The sequence below is a fragment of the Bos taurus genome, chromosome 16 (genome assembly GCF_002263795.3).
Source record: "Bos taurus isolate L1 Dominette 01449 registration number 42190680 breed Hereford chromosome 16, ARS-UCD2.0, whole genome shotgun sequence".
Classification (NCBI taxonomy): Eukaryota; Metazoa; Chordata; class Mammalia; order Artiodactyla; family Bovidae; genus Bos; species Bos taurus.
Window position 1 is genome coordinate 54,107,734 of NC_037343.1, and position 22,815 is coordinate 54,130,548.

The 22,815-nt window shown below is 51.8% G+C and overlaps 1 protein-coding gene across 1 annotated transcript in view; it reads left to right on the top strand.

The window, feature by feature from the left end:
- The first annotated feature begins 3,762 nt into the window (after positions 1 to 3,762).
- Positions 3,763 to 22,815, top strand: part of LRRC38 (leucine rich repeat containing 38) — a 43,159-nt gene continuing 24,106 nt past the window's right edge. The window contains exon 1 of the mRNA XM_024976851.2: positions 3,763 to 4,824. Coding sequence (XP_024832619.1) covers positions 4,179 to 4,824 — 646 coding nt within the window. The 5' untranslated portion in view covers positions 3,763 to 4,178. The remainder of the gene's footprint in view (positions 4,825 to 22,815) is intronic.

A 22,815-nucleotide genomic window follows, 5' to 3' on the forward strand; every position in this document is an offset into this window, starting at 1 on the left:
CCACAACCATCCCTGTCCGTGGGATTTCTCAGGCGAGAAGACTGAGGTGGGTTGCCATTTCCTTCTCCTCGGCATCTTCCAGTCCCCGGGATCGCAAAGAGTCAGACATGACTTAGCGACTAAATAACAACCACCACAAGCACCATCTGCCTCCCACTGCGGCTGGTTAAGGATCCGTTTCCCAGTTCCAGGGGTGAAACAGGGGCAAGAGCTTTTCTTCCAAAAAGTGGGTCCAGACTTGCCAGAGAGGAGCAAAACAAAACTGTTCCTCTCACCACCCCAAACTAACCGAGGACACAGCTGGCGCCTTGAGAGAGGAAGGGTTCAGTTCTCACCTATACAAGCGGTGGATGGAGCCCCCTGGTGGTGATAGCTGGGAAGGGCAGTGGGTGGGAACAAAGAGCTTGGTGTTAGACAGTTAATGGGGGCACAGATACACAGCAATGTCCTGGGGCAGAAAGCCAGTTCCCTGGAGTCAGCCTGCCCCCAGGCAAAGGGCCAGGGCACATCTCCGTTCTTGGGGTCCACGGGGTGCCAGGTCAGCCAGGCGTTCATCAGAGGTGATACGTGCCAGTAACCCAAATGACATCACCAAACAGCAGCCACGCTCTTATCATTCAAACCTAGCGCCTGTACCCAAATTCAGACTCCAGCACATACCATACTGGGATCATCTTGTTTACAATTTAGGGCCTAGGATGTGGACTAATGTAGAGGTCAGTCTAGCAACCAAGAGGGCTGATCTCACAACCAGATGGTTTTTGCTTAGGGACAAGATACCATGTGGGGGATTTCCTGGGGACCCCACCCACATTATAGTTGCTCAGTAGTGTCTGACTCTTTTGTGACCCCACTAACTGTAGCTTGCCAGGCTCCTCTGTCCATGGAATTCTCCAGGCAAGAATATTGGAGTGGGTTGCCATTCCCTTCTCCACAGTATCTTCCCAACCCGGGGACTGAACCTACGTCTCCTGCATTGCAGGCAGATTCTTTACTGCCTGAGCCACCAAGGAAAGCCCATTTACATAGCTTCCAAGGCCCAATTTCAGGGGGAGTCAGACCAGGGGCCACTTATAGGCAGTGCTCCGTAGCTTGGGGAGCTCAGAAGAGGAGCCAGGGTTTCTGCTTGGTGACTTGGGGAACGTGTGACATCAGGTTTTGAAAACATGATACCTTGGGTATTTGTCCCCCTGTTTTGAACCTCTTGATCAGGAATCACAAAGTGTGTTGACTCTGGGCATAAATATAGAAAGGGAGTTGACAAACCGAGTCCCTGAAGATCTGTCCACATCACTTGCAGTGTTTTTTCCTGGGCTTGTAAGAGGCCCCCTTCAAGGGGAGGGAGCTGGGGAGTCGGTTGCCTGTGTTCTATTTCCAGCAGCTATCTCCGACTCACGGTGTGACCTTGCTGAGGTCACAGCTATGTTTTCCTTGCTGGGGGAGCATCAGAGGTGGCAAACCTTGCATTTTCCCAAGGAATGAGAGTCCTGGAATATGGGGAGGGGTTCCCTGCATCCCACGAACCCTAGTCATGTCTGTTCCTGCTTTTATTCATGAAAAATGGCTTTTGATTTAAATTCAAGGCACCTTGGGGGACACTCAAAGCAAGAAGCAAGGCGTTCCTGCCACAGCAAGACTTATGGCCATTTTTATATGCACTGTCTCTCCAAACACTTTCCAGCTCACGTTCCAAACCAATATTTCCCCACGTGGCTTCACATCAGCTGTGAAAGGGGAGAGGGAAGGTATTTTCTCTCTAGTTTCAAGAGGAGGCAGTCAAGGCCAAGAGTGTCATTTCTCAGCATTCTCCTTACCGAGGACCCTTTTATTATCTTACCACTGCACATCCCCGTTTTGCAGGCCCTTGCTAAAGGCTCTGCATTTATTAGGTAGAAATTCACCTGTTTCCATTAATCAAAGTCACCAGTTTCTGCTCAGTGCAAAAGAACTAGGGCTATCACTGACTTCATTGCCAAGAACTGTGGCATTTGCTCTGGGTGACCTCCTCATACATAAAGCCTCAATTCTCACCAGAGTTTTTGAAATTCTGCAGAGTTGATCTTCAGGCATCCCAGGCTGGGTAGTATTTCCCCAGAGAGATCGAGCAGCCTGTGGAAAGTTCTATAGCCAGTAGTGGGGCCAGGACCAAGTCCAGGAGCTTGACACTCAGGCCAGGGCTCCAGCCAACCAGATCAACTGGCAGGGAAGGTTGATACACACTCAGACACACAGGCACATGCAAAATGGCAGCCCAGTCAAATGCAGGTGCCCTGTAGCAGTGATGTTAGGGGCTCAAACCAGTAAGAAATAGGTTCCCCTCTATGCTGGAGTGAGGAATCAGAGCTGAGCTTGAGGTTCGAGGAGTGGAGGGTGTAGCAGATGCTTCCAGAGTGGTCCTGGATTGTTGCAATGGGGGGGACCTGTTTGTTCTGTCACTGGCCTTTGCTTTGACACTGCAATAACGCATCATTAACACCGCCAGAGACCAGAGTCGGGGCTGAGCTCTTGCAGCTGGGGACGACAAAGACAAGAGACCCCAAGAGAGTGGGGACAGACAGGAAACTCAGGAGGTCTGGCATGGAGGCTGGGGGTGTAAACAGGACCCCAAGTCCCTCAAAGCTTCCCCCAGGGCTCTGTACCCCTTCTCTCCCAGGGTTCCTGCAAACACTCATTCTCTGTTGAGCCCTTGGCTCAGTCCCAGAGGCTCAGGGTTTTGATCCATTGGGAAAGCATCAGGCCTCACATACCTTTGGGAAAAGGCCGAGGGCTTAGCTTTGCGGCTTCAGAATTCAAGCCTCCACCAATCTGCTTGGGGCCAGGGGCCAGGGCCCAGGGCAGGGTATTGGGGGCCTGCTGCCCAACAGCTGTTGCTAGGTTATTTTGGTCCAGTGGGAGCTTATCAATTACAGGACATTTGGACCAAAATAGCCAACAGCAGAACCATCTCTTGGTGGCTCTGTGAGGACTTCTCCTTAGAAGAGTTTCTAAAATGGGGCTGGAGAGGGAAGGGAGTTTGATTTGAGGGGTGGGTGAAGTGATGAGGGCTAAACTCACGTACTACTTGCTGTCCTCTCTGACCACCTACCTTGGGGACCAAAGCTGGGGTTTTGCTGGGGAGAGGGTAGAAATTAGCAGGGAAGAGCTCATCCTTAAACTCTTTCTCTTGACTCTGTCTTCCTCCCCACAAGCTGGAGTCATACATATTACTGTCTCCCATTTGACAGACGGGGTGCACGGGGTCCAGAGAGGAGGAAGCACAGGTACCCGGGCCACACAACGGGAAACCCGGGCCTCTGAGCCCAGGCCAGGCGGCCTCTCGGTTAGGCCTTGGTTAGACCAGCAGAAGATCCGCGCCCGGTGGCTGCCAGGTCCCCTACACACTCGGGCCAGCGTGGAAACTGCTGACTGGTCCTGGCTTTCCTTCGGGCCACAGCGGGAGCCCTGGTAGCGCCAGCCTCGGTTGACCCCGCCAGCCTCCGTGAGAGGGGTTAAGTGCCAGAGGAAACGAGGTAGGAAGGTCAGCCACCCTGAAGCTCCCTGGAGCCCGCTGGAGACCCGCCCAATGCCGGCTCGGCAGACTCGGGCACGGCGCCCCCCCACCTCCCCACGAGAGCCTGCCAGAATTGCACCGGGCGCAGAGCCAGAGGGACACAGGTCGCGCTCCCGTTTGCAGCAGGGGTGGCGCGCGGGGAGCGAGCTTTGGCACCTGGCGGGCGGGGGGCAGGGGGGGCACGCCCCCGACACGCCCTCAGAAATCCACTGGGGTTGGGGGCTCGTGGGAATTGAACTTGGTCGTCGAGTGTCCCGCGCCAAGTCTGCGCGACAGGTCTTATCGCCCGGTGACGGAAAGAAGCTGCCCGGGCGGGGCCGCGTTTGGCGATGGCCACTCCGCTACCCTTACCGCTCCCGCCTCTCCTCCGGGATTTTCCAGCGGGTTAATTTCCTGTTCGGGTAAATCCTTCGCGAGTCCGTCGCCCCTCCCTCCGTGGTCCCCAGTTCCCCCACCTCCGCCCCGGCCGCTCGGGCTCCCGGGGTAGGTCCGCGCTGCGCTCCATCGCCCCCGCTCTCCCGGGCGCACGCCCTCCCGGCGCCCGGCCTCTGGGGTCCCGCGAGCCGCCCCGCGCCAGGGCTCAACCCGAGTCGCGTCCGCGTCGCCGCCGTTCGCGCGGGCCCAGGCCATGCGCCCCCGCGCCGCCCCCCGCGCCCCTACCGGCGCCGCCGCCGCGGCGCTGGGGCTCTTTAGCTTCCTGCTGCTGCTCCAGCCCGGACACGCGTGCCCCGCGGGCTGCGCCTGCACCGACCCGCACACCGTGGACTGCCGCGACCGCGGACTGCCCAGCGTGCCTGATCCCTTCCCCCTGGACGTGCGCAAACTGCTGGTGGCTGGTAACCGCATCCAGCACATCCCCGAGGACTTCTTCATCTTCTACGGCGACCTGGTCTACCTGGACTTCAGGAACAACTCGCTGCGCTCGCTGGAGGAGGGTACGTTCAGCGGCTCGGCCAAGCTCGCCTTCCTCGACCTCAGCTACAACAACCTGACCCAGCTGGGCGCCGGCGCCTTCCGCTCGGCCGGGCGGCTGGTCAAGCTAAGCCTGGCCAACAACAACCTGGCTGGTGTGCACGAGGCCGCCTTCGAGACCCTGGAGTCGCTGCAGGTGCTGGAGCTCAACGACAACAACCTGCGCAGCCTCAACGTGGCCGCCCTAACCGCGCTCCCCGCGCTGCGCACCCTGCGCCTCGACGGGAACCCCTGGCTCTGCGACTGCGACTTCGCCCACCTCTTCTCCTGGATCCAGGAGAACGTGTCCAAGCTGCCCAAAGGTGAGTCTGCGCGGGGGAGTGGGGGCGGGGGGGCGGGGGGAGGGGGACAGAGGGACAGCGCAGGGAGAGGCTGCGACAGCCGGATAGCCTCGGGGCAGCCCTCTGGGGCAGAGACCTGGTCGCTCATGGCCACTGCCCTGAATGAGAGCCGCTCCAGGTGTAATCCTCGCACGTTCCCAGCCTGAACTTTTCCTGGGACTCTCCTAGGGAAGGAGAGTGGGGAGGGACACATTTGGAATTCTCTGGAATTTCTGGGCCTTGTTGCTATGCTTTTCCCTTTGTTTACCTCCAACAATGTTTGGAACCTGGGTTTCCCAGATCGTCTCATGGGGCTTGGGCTCCTAGCACTGGTGGAGGTAGAGATTTCTAGGTGGCTCAGTGGTAAAGAATCCGAGTTTGATCTCTGGGTGGGAAAGATCCCCTGGAGAAGAAAATGGCAACCCACTCCAGTATTCTTTTCTGGGAAATCCCATGAACAGAGGAGTCCGTGGGGTCGCAAAAGAGTTGGACGGGACCAAACAACAACAATATCAATGATGGATGTGCCTTATTTCTGGGCCCCTCCTAAGTGGAAAACTCCCTACTGTGTGAGCAGCGACTCAGCACTGTTCTCAGTACCCTGAACATGGAGAGAGAGTGCACCAGTTCTAAGAGCTCTCTAATAGCTTCTGGAGCTCAGTGGTTTTGATTTCTCAGCTGCCAATTTGCTTTTCTGTCTAAAAGGGGTAAGGAATATTCCTGGTGAGGAATAAGAGCAGCCTGCAAAGAGCCAGTGATGCGGTAAAGATTTGCAGTAGCTTTTCAGTCCAGATGTGAAATTGCTGAACAAAAATCTCCTGGGCGGGGACACCTTTTGCTTGCCTGGTGCACTTTTTCTGTTGGTGACATAGACATACGTGCCCAGCTGGCAGACAGGAACATAAGGGCACAGTAGGTAAGGGGCCCTGTGAAGGCCAGGAGGAAGGAGGCAAAGGCAGAACTGGAAAGAGGGGACCCCAGCATCCATAAGGATGAGCCCTGAGCAGGTGGACTGTCCTTACCTTCAGTGGATTCCAGGCTTCCACTGGTGAGCATATGAGCGTGGTCCCAGCAGTGAGCCCTCAGAGCCAGACTCCGCCTCCCACCTTGCCCCTGGGGCTTGGCAGAATAGGAAGCAGAGCTGTAAGACCCACAGTAAAAAAGGTGACATTGATGTGGATTTATCTTTGAGAAATATATATATATATATATATATATATATATGTATTTCCATTTATTGAGAATTCAAGGATGCTGCTCATCTATGTCCTGAATTCCTGTGCTCACTTATTCATTCTGAACTGTCACTAAACACACATCCCAGGCAATCATTTCTCTCCTGAGCTGGCACTTTCAGCCCAGGCTGGCTCTCCCACTCCAGCAAGTTCTAAAAAGACCTGACGTGCAGGGTGCAGAGTCCCCCAGCTTTACACTTTGCCTTCATTTGCTGTCTGGCTCCCCAGACCCTCCCCACCAGAAGACTGTCCCGGAGACAGGAAGGTCCAGGTGCAGACCTCATTGTGGAATGGGGGTTCACCCTGGGTTTGACAGCGTCTGCCTTTGCTTCTCGGTGGTGTTGGCATCATGAACCCCCATTGTCAGTTGAGGGAGTATAATTGGTTCCCACTGTTATTCACATGAGGACTTGGTGTTATGGGTCAGGAGCTGTGAATTTCAGTCTCAGTTCTGCCATGGATGGCTGTGACCTTGACCAGGACATGTGTCATGTCTGGGTCTCAGTTTTTTCGTTTCTAAAGTACTTTAATTGACCTCTGAGGTCTCTATAGAGCCCTGGATTTGGAAGGCATAGATTGGAGTTCTGGCTTAAAAACTGAGTGACTCTAGGCAGGTCACTTAAGTTCTCTGAGCCTCCCCCCTCTTTCTTCTGTGTGAAATTGGGACACAGGAATGCTGACCAATATGTCCGACTGGTGATTGTCAGTATCAGAGTCATTTAATGTGGGTAAATGAATGAGCAGTAAAAATAGAAAGGGCTTTCCAGGTGGCTCAGAGGTAGAGAATCTGCTTGCCAATGCAGGCTATATGGGAGAGGTGGGTTCGATCCCTGGGTAGGGAAGATCCCCTGGAGTAGGAAATGGCAACCCCCTCTACTATTCTTGCCTGGAAAATTCCATGGACAGAGGAGCCTGGAGGGCTGAAGTCCATGGGGTTGCACAGAGTCAGACGCGGCGAGGCAACTAAGCACCCATGAGCACACAAGAATAGCAAACGTTATTCTTCCTCTTGTCCATAATATAGGAAAGCAAAGAGCCACCAGATGGAGATGTGGGGGTTAAGGATGGACAGATCCAGAGCAAGGAAGAGTGTCCAGGCCCTGGTAGAGGGTTGGTCTCATTCAGGAAGGGAAGATGGAGGCAGCAGGAGGTCAGCTTGGGGGCTCCCGGCGTCTCATGGGGTGAAGTACTGAGAACATCTGTGACCTCACTGCCCATGGCCTGTGGCCAGAGCAGGGTCTTAAGCTCTGTGAACCAGAGCGGGGCAGTGGGTGGGGTGGGGGAGGTGAGTGTGGATCACCTAGTCTAGGCCTTGAGGCTAGAGAGCTGGGTTCTGATGTAGACTCAGATTGTGACCCTAGGCAAGTCCCAGACCTCTCTGTGCCTCCGTTTCCCTGCCCTAACTTCAGACTGAAGAACAGAATCCGATAGCAGGTTTGTGGCCAGGGTTATGTGAGGTCCTCTCTATCAAAGGCACAGTGATTTTAGCAGAGTAGGTGATGGGCAGGCATTAATCACTCCTTTCCCTTCTCGTGCATTCGGGCCTGTCCTGTTTCACAGAGGCGTCTGGCAAGGGGCTGAGAGTGCAGGCTCCAGCCCAGACCTGCTTGGTTCAGATGCTGTCTCCCCCTCTCACTGGTTGTGTGTGCTTCTGCCTTCCAGTTTCCTCTCCTGTAAAATGTGAATCCTGCTAGTACCCACCTCACAGGGCTGTGGGGAGGATTAGAAGGGTAGCCTCTATAACAGGGTCCCCAGCCTCTGGGATCTAATGCCTGATGATCTGAGGTGGAACTGATGTCATAATAATAGAAAAAGTGCACAATAAATGTAAATGCACTTGAATCATCCCCAAACCATCCCATCCCCTGCCCTCTGTCTGTTGATAAATTGTCTTCCGTGAAACCAGTCCCTGGTGTCAAAAAGATTGGGAACCATGGATCTACACGGTATACACGGGAACTACCAATAAGCATTAATGCTGTTATTACCCTGTTTTGTCCAGAAGGCCTGGAGAGCTGATGGGAGTGACTTGCCCAAGGTCATACAGAGAGTTAAATGCAGTTGAAGGAGGGGTGCATCAGGACCTCTTGGCTCCTGGCCTCCCGGAAGTTGGAGGCCATCCACTTCCTGCCAAGGAAACTAGGCGCCTTGGGGCACAGGCTCTAGGGCTTTCTAGGCAGGGCCTAAGTAGGAGAATTCAGAGGAAAGAGCAGAGACCTGCCACCCTCCCAGCAAAGCCCTTGCCATCACCTCCTCTGCCCCTTCCTCCTCCAGAAAAGCAAACCAGGCTGAACCAGTGACCTTGACGAGCTCTGACAGCACAAAAACACGATGCCTGCCAGGTGAGCCTCTGCGCGGATGGGAGCGCTTGGTCACTGGTGGAACACCACGGGGTTGGCCGGTCCCCTCTGTGCAGACTCCTGCAGGGCTCTGCTTTCGGGGGCAGAGGGGTCTGGGGGAGCCAGCCTGCCGGGGCTGGATCTGAAGGAAGGCTCACCGGCCAACTTGGCAACAACAAGCAAGCAAACAAACCCCAAGCAAGAAAACAAAATCCCAGGATGGTAATTCACTCTGAATTTCAGGTAAACAAATGCATAACATTTTAGTGTAAGTATGTCCTGTGCAACGTTTGGGATATTCACACACATAGAATTATTTGTTGTTTTTGAAATTCACATCACTGGCCATCCTGTGTTTTATCAAGTGGATTCCCTGATAGCTCAGCTGGTAAAGAATCCAACAGCAGTGCAGGAGACCCCGGTTCAATTCCTGGGTTGGGAAGATCCCCTGGAGAAGGGATAGGCTACCCACTCCAGTGTTCTGGCCTGGAGAATCCATGGACTGTATAGTCCTGTGGGGTGGCAAAGAGACAGACACGGCTGAGCAACTTTCACTTTCACTACCTTCTGGTGGCAGTTTGTGGTTTACCGGGGCTGTCTTTTTTAATAAAAATACCCATGCCTGGCAAGTTACCTTTACCCACAACTGGCCACTGGGTGTGAGGTGCAAAGAAAAGAAGTGGTTTGCACAAGTTCACGTTGTTAGTGGCTGAGATGAGCATGCACTCAGGAGTGTCTGACTCCACTCCTGATTCTTTGTGATGGCCTAGAACAGGAGGGCGGGAATAGCCCCTGCTCTGTTCTACTGTCCCTGACTCCCCTGGGGGACAGCTGGCTGCCCTTCCAGCCCCAGAGTCTGCTCCTGCTCTGGTGGTTCTCCCAGGAGCCAGTAGCTTCTGGGCCAGGTAGGACACTGTGCCCTCAAGGGAACAGTGACCATCCTTCTTTGAGTCCACCTGCAGACTCAAAGGAGCTCCAGACCTGGAAGATACAGACATGGGAATTCGCTCAGGTGACAGTGGGGTAGAGAGGGAGAGAAGGGGAGGGTCTGGGAGACAGGGAAGTGGCAGGACAGCACCCTTCTTGGAAGATGAGTCCCTCCCGTTGTCTTCTGTTCACAGCAGCCCAACGAGGTGGTCGGAAATGAAAACACACAGGTGATGAGGAGCCTCTGTGTGCTGACCCCTGGGGAATTTGTTTGACATGCAGATTCCTGGGGCCCCAGACCCACTGAATGTTGGCCTGGTGGATGAGGCCTGGGTATCTGCATTTTAGGTGCTGCCACCTCCTGGAGGGCTTCCCAGGTGGCTCAGTGGTAAATAATCAGCCTGCAGTGTGGGAGAACTGGGTTTGATCACAGGGTCAGGAAGATCCCCTGGAGAAGGAAATGGCAACCCACTCCAGTATTCTTGCCTGGATAATCCCCATGGACAGAGAAGCTTGGCAGGCTACAGTACATGGGGTTGCAGAAGAATTGGACATGACTTGGTGACTAAACAACAACATTCCCTGAAAGGGGCTTGCAGTGCACACTCTCTAAGCTTGAAAACCGCTGCTGGAGGGGGCAGGCTTTGTGCGGCAGCTGTGGAAATGCTGTGTGACGTTGTAGGACTTTCCTGTCTCTCTGTGCCTCAGATTTTTCTTGTATAAACAAAGGCATGTGAGTGGGAGGATTTTAAGGTTCCTTCCAACTCTAAAATTCTATGGTTTCAAGGGAAGGGAAGATAGTCTGTGTCTTAAAGGTTAGGAAGCTGAGGCCTGGGGAGATCAGGCCCCTTCAGAGACCCCACTGCTAGAATCCGGGGGCCGCAGCCTCTGTGCGGTAGGGAGGGGGTAAGAGCACCTAGGAAGCCTGGGGTTCTGGGCTCACAGTTCATCCCATGTGACCCAGCCTTGCTCCTGGAGCCTCGGGCAGGAAAGGCCACTGGGTATAAGGAATCGTGATTCTTTATCATGAGTGATAAAGAATCTGTATGCCAATGCAGGAGATACAGGAGATGGAGGTTTGATCCCTGAGTTGGGAAGATCCCCTGGAGTAGGAAAAGCAACCCACTTCAATAATCTTACCTGGGAAGTCCCATGGACAGAGGAGCCTGCTGGGCTACTGTCTATGGGGTCGAAGAGTAGGACACGACCGAGAGACTAAGCACATGTACACACATCTTACTGGGGCTTCCCAAGTGACCCTAGTGGTAAAGAACACGCCTGCCAATGCAGGAGACATGAGAGACGCAGGTTCGATCCCTGGGTTGGGAAGATCCCCTGGAGGAGGGCACGGCAACCCACTCTGGAGAATCCCATGGACAGAGGAGCCTGGTGGGCTACAGCCCACGGGGTGGCAAAGAGTTGGACGTGACTGAAGCGACTTAGCAGACACGCCCAGAGTGCACATTTTCCTTATGCTTACACACCTAAGAGAACCACGTTCCTGGCAGAGGCAGATCGAGGTCTCACTCGCTCTTTCAAGTGGCCTGCCTCCTGCTGTCGACAGGTCTGTGCGTGTCCTGGTGCGACAGGCGCTTGTGTTTCTAACTTGTCTCTTAATTAGAGTTGAGTCCTCAGTGTCACTTTTCAGCATTCCCAGTGTCCTGGCTTGGTGTCAGCTTTTATGGGCATTGCGCTCTGGAGTCTCGGGGAGAGTCGGCTGCAGACGTGACCCAAGACAACCGCTTGTCTCTTTTCTTGCTGGAGTGCCCCACCCGGTCCTGCTACTCTGTCCCAAATGCTGGATCTTTCTGGAAACGACACCTTCATCCTGCTGCTGTTGCTGTTTAGTTACTAAGTCGTGTCTGACTCTTTGTGAGCCCGTGGACTGTAGCCCGCCTGGCTCCTCTGTCCATGGGATTTTCCAGGCAAGAATACTGGAATGGGTTGCCATCCCTTCCCCGGGGAATATTCCCGCCCCAGGGATTGACCTTGTGCCTCCTGCATCACAGGCTGATTCTTTACCTCTGAGCCACCTGGGAAGTCGGGGTGCTCTACCAATTAACTCAAAGGGCGACCTCATTGCTGGGCCAGTGGGTCAGAGGACCTGCCTCTCTGCCTGGCTTGGACGGCCCTGGGGGAGCAGTTGGCAGTTTGCTCTGGAGAGGGCAGTGGCACTGTTACCTGAAGCTGACCAGCTGCCAGCTGTCTCAGATCCCGGAAGATTTAGGCCTTTCAGCCAAGTGGCTGTCCATTGCCCACTGTCCCAGAATCCTGTGGTCCCCGATGTAGCTGAGAATGAGGTGCTTGGCCGGCCTTGTCACTCCCGGGCTGGCGGTGTGATGGTGGCTCAGAAGGACCTCCATGTAGGCTGGTTGTCATGAAGACCTGAATCGGACGTATTCGTGGTTACTTGAGTCAAATCGTATCCTGAACATCGTCACTGTAAGATCACAGCAGAGTGTGTCACTCTAGTCCTGGGACTGTCCTGGGCTCCTGCCCTCAGGTCTTCGCCCAAGCTGTGCCAGCCACTTCCCCAATTCTTCCCCCACCCCCACCCCCCACCTTCCCATCCTCATCTCTACTTCTCTGCCTTTCTGGTTCCTACTTAACCTTCCAGCCTCCAACCCTCTGGGCCTCGAGGCTTCATGGGAGGCTGGCCTGTGCAACCTGATTGGATCCTGTATTACCTCTATGATCACTGCTCGACCTGCCAATTTGCAGGTCTGGCTGGTTTTGAGGGCACAAAGTGTGTCTTTTTCTCCTTGAACCCCCAGCAGTTGGTGCACTAAATGACATGTTTGGAAACCTTCTGACGGCTTGCATTGTACTTGGAACAAACCAGCTCCTTCCTGTGTCCTGAGAGGGTCCATTCACAGCCCAGCCACACCAGCCTTCTTCTGTCCTGGGAATACAGCAGGGGCTGGTGACCAACCAGGACCTCCTAGATTATGGCTTTCTCTCCTGCTGAGGCGGTCCCACCTTCCCATGGCTGTGTCTCCCTCATCATCAGGTCCCCATGAGGTGTCCCCTTCTCAGAGAGGCCTTCTCTGACCACCCCACCCAAGCAGGACCATCCCCACCCTGCTCATTGTTTGTCGTATCTCCTTGTTGTGTCTGTGGCATTGTGCTCACAGAGTCCACATTATCTTGGTCACAAGTCTTGTTGCTCCAGAAGCATGAGCTCCAGAGCCACACGTTCCCTGCAGTGTCCCCAGTAACTGGGCCGTGCCCGGCGTGGAAAGGGCTCTGAGGGGCCGCAGGCATGTGTGAGTGGATGAATGCACACTCCTGGGGCCTCTGTCACAAGGGCCATCAGGGGATAGGCCAACATCACTGCCCTTGGCTTTTACCCCCACCAAGTAACCCCTGCCCGCCTGTGGTCAGCTAGAGACACCCAGATTACCTTTCAGCAGGGGCAGAGGCCTGGAGTAGGGGTTCTCTGGGCTCCATTAGCAGATTCTGCTCAAACCCTCAGGTGGTTGCTGTGAAGGAGGGAGGGGGCCAGCTGCACCTACCCCATCTGTGAGAGCAGTGCTGGCAAGACAGCAGGGCCGCCTTCATCCCAGGAGTCGGTGAGCCTCTGCCCTGGCGAGGTGCAGGGTGAGTGGCTCGGGGAGAGGGTTCAGGACACCGAGACCACAGATCTGTTTACCCTGCTTATCAGAAACCTGCTTCGTCTGGCGTAAGCAAACAGAAAGGTGTCTTATAAAGATGTGGGTGTCGCCAGGAGCCCAAAGTCCTAAACAGTCAGGCCCAGGGAGCTCGCGGGTGAGACCTAGGAGGCTGCAGGAAACACAGCACCTCACTCTTTCACTCTCTGCTTCTCACACCATCTCTCTTTAACTTTTTATTTTATAGTGGTGTGTAGCCAAAGGCAATGGCACCCCACTCCAGTACTCTTGCCTGGAGAATCCCAGGGACGGGGGAGCCTGGTGGGCTGCCGTCTATGGGGTCACACAGAGTCGGACACGACTGAAGCGACTTAGCAGCAGCCGATTAAGGCCTTCCCTGGTGGCTCAGAGGTAATGAATCTGCCTGCAATGCAAGAGTTGCAGGAGATGCAGGTTTGATCCCTGGGTTGGGAAGATCCTCTGGGGGAGGGCATGGCAACCCACTCCAGTATTCTTGCCTGGAGAATCCTATGGACAGAAGAGCCTGGTGGGCTGTATACAGTCCATAGGGTCTCAAAGAGTTGGACATGACTGAAATGACTTAGCACACATGCACACATGGCCGGTTAACAATATTGTGATAATTTCAGGTGGACAGCAAAGAGACTCAGCCATACATATATGTGTATCCATTCTCCCCCAAACTCCCCTCCCATCCAGACTGGCACGTAACATTGAGCAGAGGTCCCTGTGTGCACATCGTCTTTTATTCTCCTCTTCATATATTAATAGGCTTTCTCAATTTTTTCCATCCATGTGACAAAATAATATGCTGCTCCATTCATGGGACCAGCTGAGGCCAGGCGAGACTGTGCTGTCCTGGTTCCAATTTCCAGATCTGAGAGGAGGCTCTGGGGGGCGGAGCTTAAGGATGGGAGCTGGGCAGACCACCCACTAGGCATCGAGCTTGGCATCCATAACTCTGGCCGGGCTTCCTGTGAGCTCATCCTGGGCCCTGGTGTCCCCTCTGTCAAATACAGGTAATAGCATCTGCCCTTTGACCTTGAGTGACATCATATGAAGATGCTCAGAGTACAGCTTCCTCCAGCACCGGACATAGAAACTGTTGTTTTCTTCCTTATCCAATTCATAGAAATGTGGACAAACAGGCTTATAAATCCCTCTGGATTTAAGCATTGCCTGTTAAATCCCAGATGTCCAAAATCCATGCAGACGGACATTAGTCGTGTGTTCACAGCACGTCCTCCCAGGGGCTCTCAGCCTGTCCCCTCTGCTTCAGAAGGTGCCCAACAAAGACTCCCCAGTGCCTCATCTCCTTCATCCTCCAGGCTGGCCATGGGGATAAATGCCAGAGGCAGGAGTCAGGACCTCAAAGGAGCTGCGGGCCACTCAGGATTAAGGGGCAGCTTCCCAGACATGAACCCAAACCAGAGATCTAGGAATTGGGTTCCTGTCCCTAATTCTTTGTTGGCCAGCAGTTGACCTGAGTCACATCCTCTTTCTCAGTTGCTCTTGATAGTGAACAGTGACCCCAGATGCCCCTGGGGGCTGTAGGTGGGAGTCCTCAGAGGAGGTGGGGCAGAAGGAGAACCATAGGCACATTAGAAAGAACTTGGAGCTCTGGGCTGACTAGACTCCCCAGAATATAGTGGTGTCTGAGTTCCTCTGTCAGCTGCAGACCCGGGGGCTGGATGACCTGGAAGGCCTCTTCTAGCTCTCATTCTGGCTGGCTTTGCACCCTCTCCAGCCAGCCTCCTCCAGGTCATGGAATAAAAAGGTCCGACAGCTCCTTGTCCCCAGCGTCCAGCAAAGGTCTCCTGGGCGGGCTCCCTTGACACTGGCCCCACCACCCTGGCAGCTCTCTTTCAAATCAGCAGGTACAAGAGTATGTTCTTTTATTTTCCTGCCCCTGCCACATTATTAGAAAGAATGGCATTGCTTTTTCACAAAACAGCAAGGAGATGATATCTCTTTTTAATATAAGCTTCCCTGGTGGCTCAGATGGTAAAGAGTCTACCTGCAGTGAGTGAGGCCTGGGTTCGATCCCTGGGTTGGGAAGATCTCCTGGAGAAGGGTGTGGCAACCCACTCCAGTATTCTTGCCTGGAGAATCCCCATGGACAGAGGAGCCTGGTGGGCTACAGTCTGTGGGGTTGCAAAGAGCTGGACACAACTGAGCGACTAAGCACAGAGAATCATGAATGATTATCTGCATCAGAAACGAAGATGTCACATGGTCCTGTTCAGGGCCTGAGGACTTAGAGCTGAAGGTCAGGACACCTGCTGCCACGTCCTTGACCTGGGCAGGTCACCTGACTTGTCTGGTATGTGGTTCCTTCATCTGTAACCCTGAGGTATGTCGGGAACATCAGGGAAATCCTGATGTAAAAGGGCTTTAAGAAAAAATGGGGGTGTGCAGACATGGATATGATTGTCTTTTATTTTTTTTACTTTGCTTTTTTCCCATGTGTTATATTATATATTGGAGAAGGAAATGGCAATCCACTCCAGCACTCTTGCCTGGAAAATCCCATGGACGGAGGAGCCTGATAGTCTTAAAATTACTCATGGAAAGCTATTTAGATTTTTTTTTTTTTTTTGAGTCTTAAAACCAGATTAGGTGCTATTTATTTATTTCGTCTGTGCGGCATGTGGAATCTTACTTCCCCAACCAGGGATTGAGCCTGCTCTCCCGGCATTGGAAGAACAGTATCTTAACCGCTGCACTGCCATGAAAGACCCCTGAAATGACTATCTCTAAGGATGAAGTTTTATACTCACAGATGTCTAGAAACAGGAGAAATGGAAGCCATGCAGGGCCACACGGGGAAGCAGCAGGGATGGTCAGGAGGCAGATGAAGTAAAAAGAAAAACAGATGAGGGTCTTTATTGTGGTTTTTGCAGGAAGGAATGGGTGAGGCGGGGTAAGCAGAGGAGGCAGGTTTAAGGTTGGCTAGTTTGAGTAATTTCAGGAAGCTCTCATTAAAAGGGTGATCCCTAGCTATCTAGTACCTGGCCCTGCAGTGTTTTAGGGCAGGAAGATAAGAGTCTGGGATTGCAAGAATCTGATCAAAAGAGGTGGGTGGGATATCAACTGTGGTTGGTAGTTTTGCATATCAAGGGTGTCTCATTGCCAAGGATTTAGGAACTGGACAGCACTGGGGGGGCAGTCCTTCCCCAGGTGGCAAGGCCCCAAGATGCCAAAGCTAAATAAAATATAGAATGTAAGAATCATGATGAATATAAGGGTCATTGCCGATATAATTGAGTGGTATTTTATTTAATCCAACATATCCAAAATGTTATATTTTCAACTTGTAATCAAAAGAACACTCAATTATTCATGAGCTATTTTCCCATTCTTTATTTCATACAAAGTCTTTACAATCTGGGTGTGTTTTATACTTACAGCACATCTTAGTCCAGACTGGCTGCGATCAATTTCTCAACATGTGGCTGGTGGCCACTGTAGTGGACAGTATAGCTCTAAGTCTACTAGTGTCTTCCAAAGGAATCAGCGCCAGACTTACTCATTTTACAGGTGAGAACGCCAAGGCACAGATGGGTTAACCTAACTTGGCCAAGGTCACCAGCCAAGAAGTGACAGAGGGAGAGATGAGCCGGGGTCTTTGTCACTAAACATTGCATGACTTCTCAAATCTCATGTCAGAACCAGGTCCCTTAGGCACAAACCCACTCTTTTGTCCACAGCTCCTGCTTTAGGCTTAGAACCAAACTTAGTGAGCCTTGCTAACTCAGAACCTTGACTTGGCTGAATCAAAGGTGACTTGAATGTATTAGTGGAAGTCAGAGTAGACCTGTTGAAAGCAAGTTCACCTCCTACTTTAGGCTCTTCTGAGACTTTATCTGGAACAGTGACCCCTCCCTGCTTGCCAGACAGATATCAAGTTGTGTCTTTGCTTTGCTCAGAACTCTCCAGTAACTCCCATGTTGCTGAGATTAGAAGCCAAGTTCTTCCAAGGGCTTCCGCACCCTCTCTGCAATCTGACCTCCTTTCTTTCTGGCCTCATTTCCTACTACTCCCCTTTCATTCACTCGGTCCAGGCACCCAGACCCTGTGTTGTTTCCCAGACGTCACAGGTATATTCCTGTCTCAAAGCCTTTCTGTTCCCTCCACCTGGACCGCCCTTGTCCTGATGTCCACATGACGTTCCCCCGGCTCCTTTTAGCTGCTTGCTCAAATGCTCATGGAGCCTTTCCTCCCAGCCCCAGTGAGCTCTGAGACCTGCCACCTCCAGCTGTCTTTCTCTCCCTACTCTCCTTTTTCTTTATTACATCTGTCACCTCCTGCTGCATAATACATCCTACTGATTGACTTGTGGTCTGTCCATTTCCCCTCACTAAATTGTAGTCATAAATTATTTTTTCCACTGTTTTCACTCCAGGGCTGGCATGTATTAGGTACTCAATATGTATTTTATTTTTTTGACCGTGTTGTGCGACATGTGGGATCTTAGTTCCCTGACCAGGGATCAAACTCGTGCCCTCTGCATTGGGAGTGTGGAGTCATAACCACTGGATCACTTGGAAAGTTCCCTTCAGTATGTATTTGTTGAATGAATGAATGGCTCATTGATGGGTGCTAACACCAGGCAAAGGGGAGAAGAGCAGAGAGGAGGCAGTCTCTAGGATCACCCTCTTATTTAGAGGAACTAGTTTGGTAAACTGATTTGCATCAACGTGTTAGTGATTTGTGAGTTAACCAGGAATAGACACAGTAAAGGCAGAAGGAAGGGACCTCTGCTTACCACGGAGACATAGTCTGCATAGAATTTCAGACATGGGGATGCTCAGATGGAGGAGGCCTCATGGGAAGGTCAGAACCCCAGGCCTCATCAAATTACAGCTTCTGAGCAGTTACCTGGGCTTCCTGTCTCTTAAAAGATGCCAGATATTCTTTGTATTTGGACAGCAAGACCATGTTGACATAGGAAAATGGATATTTAACTAAGGAGAGATGTGGAAGGACATAATCCCTGTTGTCAGATGTTTGAGGATCTGTCCTGCAATGTAGGAGACTTGTTTTGGCCTCAGAAGATGGACCTGTGGCTTCGAACTACAAGGAGACTGATTTTGATGCACTATAAGGAGGAAGAGCTAGCGGTTAGGGCTCTGCAAATGGGCTGCCTGGGTACAGAGTGAAATTGCCATCCTTAGAGGCATTCAAGCGGAGACCAAATGACCGCTTGTCAGTGGTGCTAAAGGGAGCATTAAGGAATGGGTGAGAGTTCTGCCCACGGTGCTTCAGTCCTCTGAATCTGGCTTTCTGAGGTTGTTTTCCTTTTCTCCTGGTTCTCTGGCTAGAGAAGCATGTCTTGAAGGAAGCTCCAGCATGCTGGAAGTCCAGTGACTATGTCTGTCTTGATGCCTGGAGCAATTGCTCCACCTTTCTTTATTTCCCTTCCTCGCCCATGCTTCTTTCTTTCTTTCTTTCTTTTTAATTTAATTTAATTTTTTAACTTTACAATATTGTATTGGTTTTGCCCTCTACTACAAAGCCACAGTCATCAAGACAGTATGGTACTGGCACAAAGACAGAAATACAGATCAATGGAACAAAATAGAAAGCCCATGCTTCTTTCTGAACCTAAATAGACAAAGTTTTTAAGTCGTGCAGCTGGAGAGAAAGTCAGAGCTCCTAGCCCCTTGCTTATTGCAGGTCTGGCTCTGCTTACGCCAGTCACTGTAGGAAACCAGATCAGTTGCCAACTATCAGAACTGGTTTCTAAAATGTATCATGTATGTACAGTTCAGCTGGCTTAGTGGTAAAGAATCCACCTGCCAATGCAGGAAACATGAGTTCAATCCCTGGGTCAGGAAGATCTCCTGGAGAAGGAAATAGCAACCCACTGCAATATTCTTGCCTGGAAAATCCCATGGACAGAGGAGCCTGGCAGGGCTACAGTCCATGGGGTTACAGAATTGGACATGAATTAGTGACTAAATAGCAGCAACAACAACAACACCATGTCAGTTCATGTTCAGCTCCCTTTGAACCAGGATACTGGTCTTTGGGGGCTCTCTCCTAAGCCCACATAATCCAAGCTTCCAGACACAGCAGGAATGCCCCCTGTATATGCCACCAGCTTAGTCCCTTCACTCACCTGTGAATATTTGTCATCCTTCTGCTCTATGCTCCAGAGAGCCCGGCTCCAGGGGCTCTGTCACTAACCATCACGTGGCTTCCCAAATCTCGTATCAGAAACCAAGGGCTCTTAGTTACAAACTTATCCTCTTGGGTCCAGAGTCTCTAAATTAGTCAGTGAGCTTCCCTGATCCAGAACCTAGTTTTGGAGGGTGTAAACCAATGATGACTTGAACAGCTTAGTGGAAACCAAAGCAAGCTAGACACCTGTGAGGACAAATTCAGCTCCCAGTCTCGAGGACGTGATAGTGCACCTGATAAGGGCCCTGACCTCTTGGAGTGAACATTCCAGAATACTCAGAAAAGCTTAGATAATAGGATTATCTTGTCTACTTTTCTTTCAGATAGGAAACTGTGGCTCAGTGACACTGAGTGACTTGCCCAAAGTCACACAGCAAACTAGTGAAAAGCCAGGACAAGTGCCAAAGCCCCTGTCTCCTGGGCTGGGTGATTCCCTCACCTTGTAGGGCAGGCACTGGAGGGGGTTCTGCATTTAGATCCACTGTGACTGGAACCCTGACCCTTTATTTACTAGCTGTGTGAGCCTGGGCAGATTGCTTAACCTTTCTGTGCTTCAGCTTTCTCATGTGTAAAATATGTGCTTAGTCACTCAGTCGTGTCTGACTCTTTGCAACCCCATGGACTGTAGTCCGCCAGGCTCCACTGTCCATGGGGATTCTCCAGGCAAGAATACTGGAGTGGGTTGCTATGCTATCCTCCAGGGGACCTTCCCAACCCAGGGATTGAACCCAGGACTCATGCATTGCAGGAGGATTCTTTACTGTCTGAGTCACCAGGGAAGCTCAAGAACTCTGAAGTGGGTAGCCTATCCCTTTTCTATGGGATCTTCCCAACCCAGGAATCGAACCGGAGTCTCCTGCATTGCAGGCGGTTTCTTTACCATCTGAGCTAGTATTCACAAGTCTGTCATATGGGTCAAAGCGTATGGGTCAAATAACCCCTGTCACAAGCTTAGCACAGTGCCTGGCAAACAGAAAGCTGTTCATAAATGCTGACTGTTACTATTATTAGCTGTAGATGAAGGCCTGTGTTACCGCCATAACAATGTGCAGTTCCAGAGGCTCACCCTGAGCCACAGACATGGCTATCACTGCAGGTGCTGGATCCCGGGGTTCCCTGTGGCCCCTGCTGTCAGAGGAAAGTGAAAGAGAAGTTGCTCAGTCGTGTCCGACTCTTTGTAACCCCATGGACTGTAGCCACCAGGCTCCTCCATCCATGGAATTTTCCAGGCAAGAGTAATGGAGTGGGTTGTCATTTCCTTCTCCAGGGGATCTTCCTGACACAGGGATCGAACCCCGGTCTCCCACATTGCAGGCAGATGCTTTACCGTCTGAGCCACCTGAAAAGCCTTCCTCTGCTGTCAGAGGAAACATAAATCTAACAACAACAACAAAAAAAAACAGTCTGGTTCACGACTTCCTAGAAAATTGGTAAATTGTTTCAGAGCCGTTTGGGCGTAGAAAGAATGTTATGGCCTGAAAGGGAAGTGCCAGCACTCATGGGGAGATGTTCTGGAGTGGGCGTCCCAAGCTGCATAGATGGGGATGGCCACCATGTCACTCCAGAGAGATACAGGCAAGTGAAGTCCAACCAGTGATGGGTATGTGAGCAAGGCCAGTCACGACTGAGTCTGCCGCGGTGTCATGGAAAGAAGATGGGCTTTGGTGATGGCCAGGCCTGCCCTTAAGTCCAGACCCACACAGATGAGTTGTATGACTTCAGGCAAATCATACAGCTTCTTGGAGCCCTGGCCATTGCATCTAGAACCTACCCCATATTTGTACCCATGTTCGTAGCAGCATTATTCAAATGACTGAAAGGTGGGAGTGACACAGGTGTCCACTGATGGATGAATGGATAAACAGGATGTGGTCCATCCATACAGTGGACCACAAAGAAGGAAATTCATGGGACTTCCCTGGTGGTCCAGTGGTTAAGACTTCACGGGGTGCAGGTTCAATCCCTGGTCAGGGAGCTAAGATCCTGCATACCTTACTGGCCTAAAAGCCAGAATAAAAACACAACAGAAGCAATATTGTAATAAACTCAATGAAAAATGGTCCACATTAAAACAATTCTTTAAAAAAGCAGAAGGAAATTTTGCCACATGCTACAACATGGATGAACCTTGAGGACATGATGCTCATTGGAAGGGGCCAGTCATAAAAGGACAAATACTGTATCATCCACTTACTTGAGGCACCTTAGAATAGTCAGTTTCATAGACACAGAATGGTGGTTGCCAAGGGCTGAGAGGAGGGAGGGATGGAGGGCTCGTGCTTAATAGGAAGAGGGATTTAGTTTTGCAAGATGAAAAGCACTCTGGAGGTGAATGGTGGGGAGGGTTGTACACATCGTGAATGTACTTTATGCCAGTGAACTGTACACTTAAACATGGTTAAGATGGTACATTTCATATTATGTATATTTTACCACAAAATTTAAATTAAAAAATGGGACTGGAAAAACATTACCCCAAAGCAGGGCATCGCAGCCTTGATCATACTGGCACAGCATCCATGTGTGCTCAGTCATGTCCAGCTTTTTGCAATCCCATGGACCGTAGCTGGCCAGGCTCCTCTGTCCTTGGGATTTCCCAGGCAAAGATACTGAAGTGTGTTGCCATTTCCTCCTCCAGGGGATCTTTCTGATCCAGGGATTGAGCCTGTGTCTTCTGTGTCTCCTGCATTGCAAGTGGATTCTTTACCATCAGGATTCTTTAGCCATCAGGAAAGCCCCTCCTGTTGGCATTATGGGAAAGAACCCACCTGTCAACGCAGAAGACGTAACAGACGTGGTTCAATCCCTGGGTCTGGAAGGTCCCCTGGAGGAAGGCATGGCAACCCACTCCATTATTTTTGCCTGGAGAATCTCATGGACAGAGGAGCCTGGCCAGCTGCAGTCCTTGGGGCTGCAAAGAGTTGGACACGACTGAAGCAACTTAGTACACATGCATGCAATGCTGGCATTACTGAGGTCGTCATGGGCACTGAGTGTTTAGCAGTGCCCTACCGTCTACCCACCTGATGTCAATAGCACCCCACCCAGTTTCGAGGACCAAAGACATCTCCAGCCATTGTAAGATGCCTGCTAAGGGGCAAAATCAGCCCCAGATGAGAACCACTTTTCTAAAGGGCTGTTGAGAAGAGGATTAAAGGACATGGTGGTGCAGCACTTATCATAATTCCTGGTAAATGGTAAGAGTTCCAATAAATATTACTTCCCCATAGAGGTAATCTGAAGTACCCACTTAATGCACACACTTCTCATCACCCTCAGAACACTCAATGCATCACTTCTTCCAACTGGCCAGTGAGCCCAACGGCAGATACTAACCGGGGACACTGGGTGCTCAGAGGGGCGGGTCCAGGAAGGGAGCTGCAGCTAGTGTCTCTGAGGAGCGTGGAGCATCGTCACCATGGGTAGTAGGAGGTACCAGCCTCCTGGGGCCAGTCTTAGATTTCCTCATGCTGGTCTTGCCAGAAAGATCTAACTATTTCATCAGTTATCATAAGTAGACACAGGTTGGTGACCTCAGAACTCAGCCCAGGGTCCAACTTGTAGCAAAGTCTGTTATTGATCGTGGAGGCGGCAGCAGCAGTGGTGGTGGTAGAAGCAGTGGCGGTGGGCATCAAGGTGGAGATGGTGGTCATA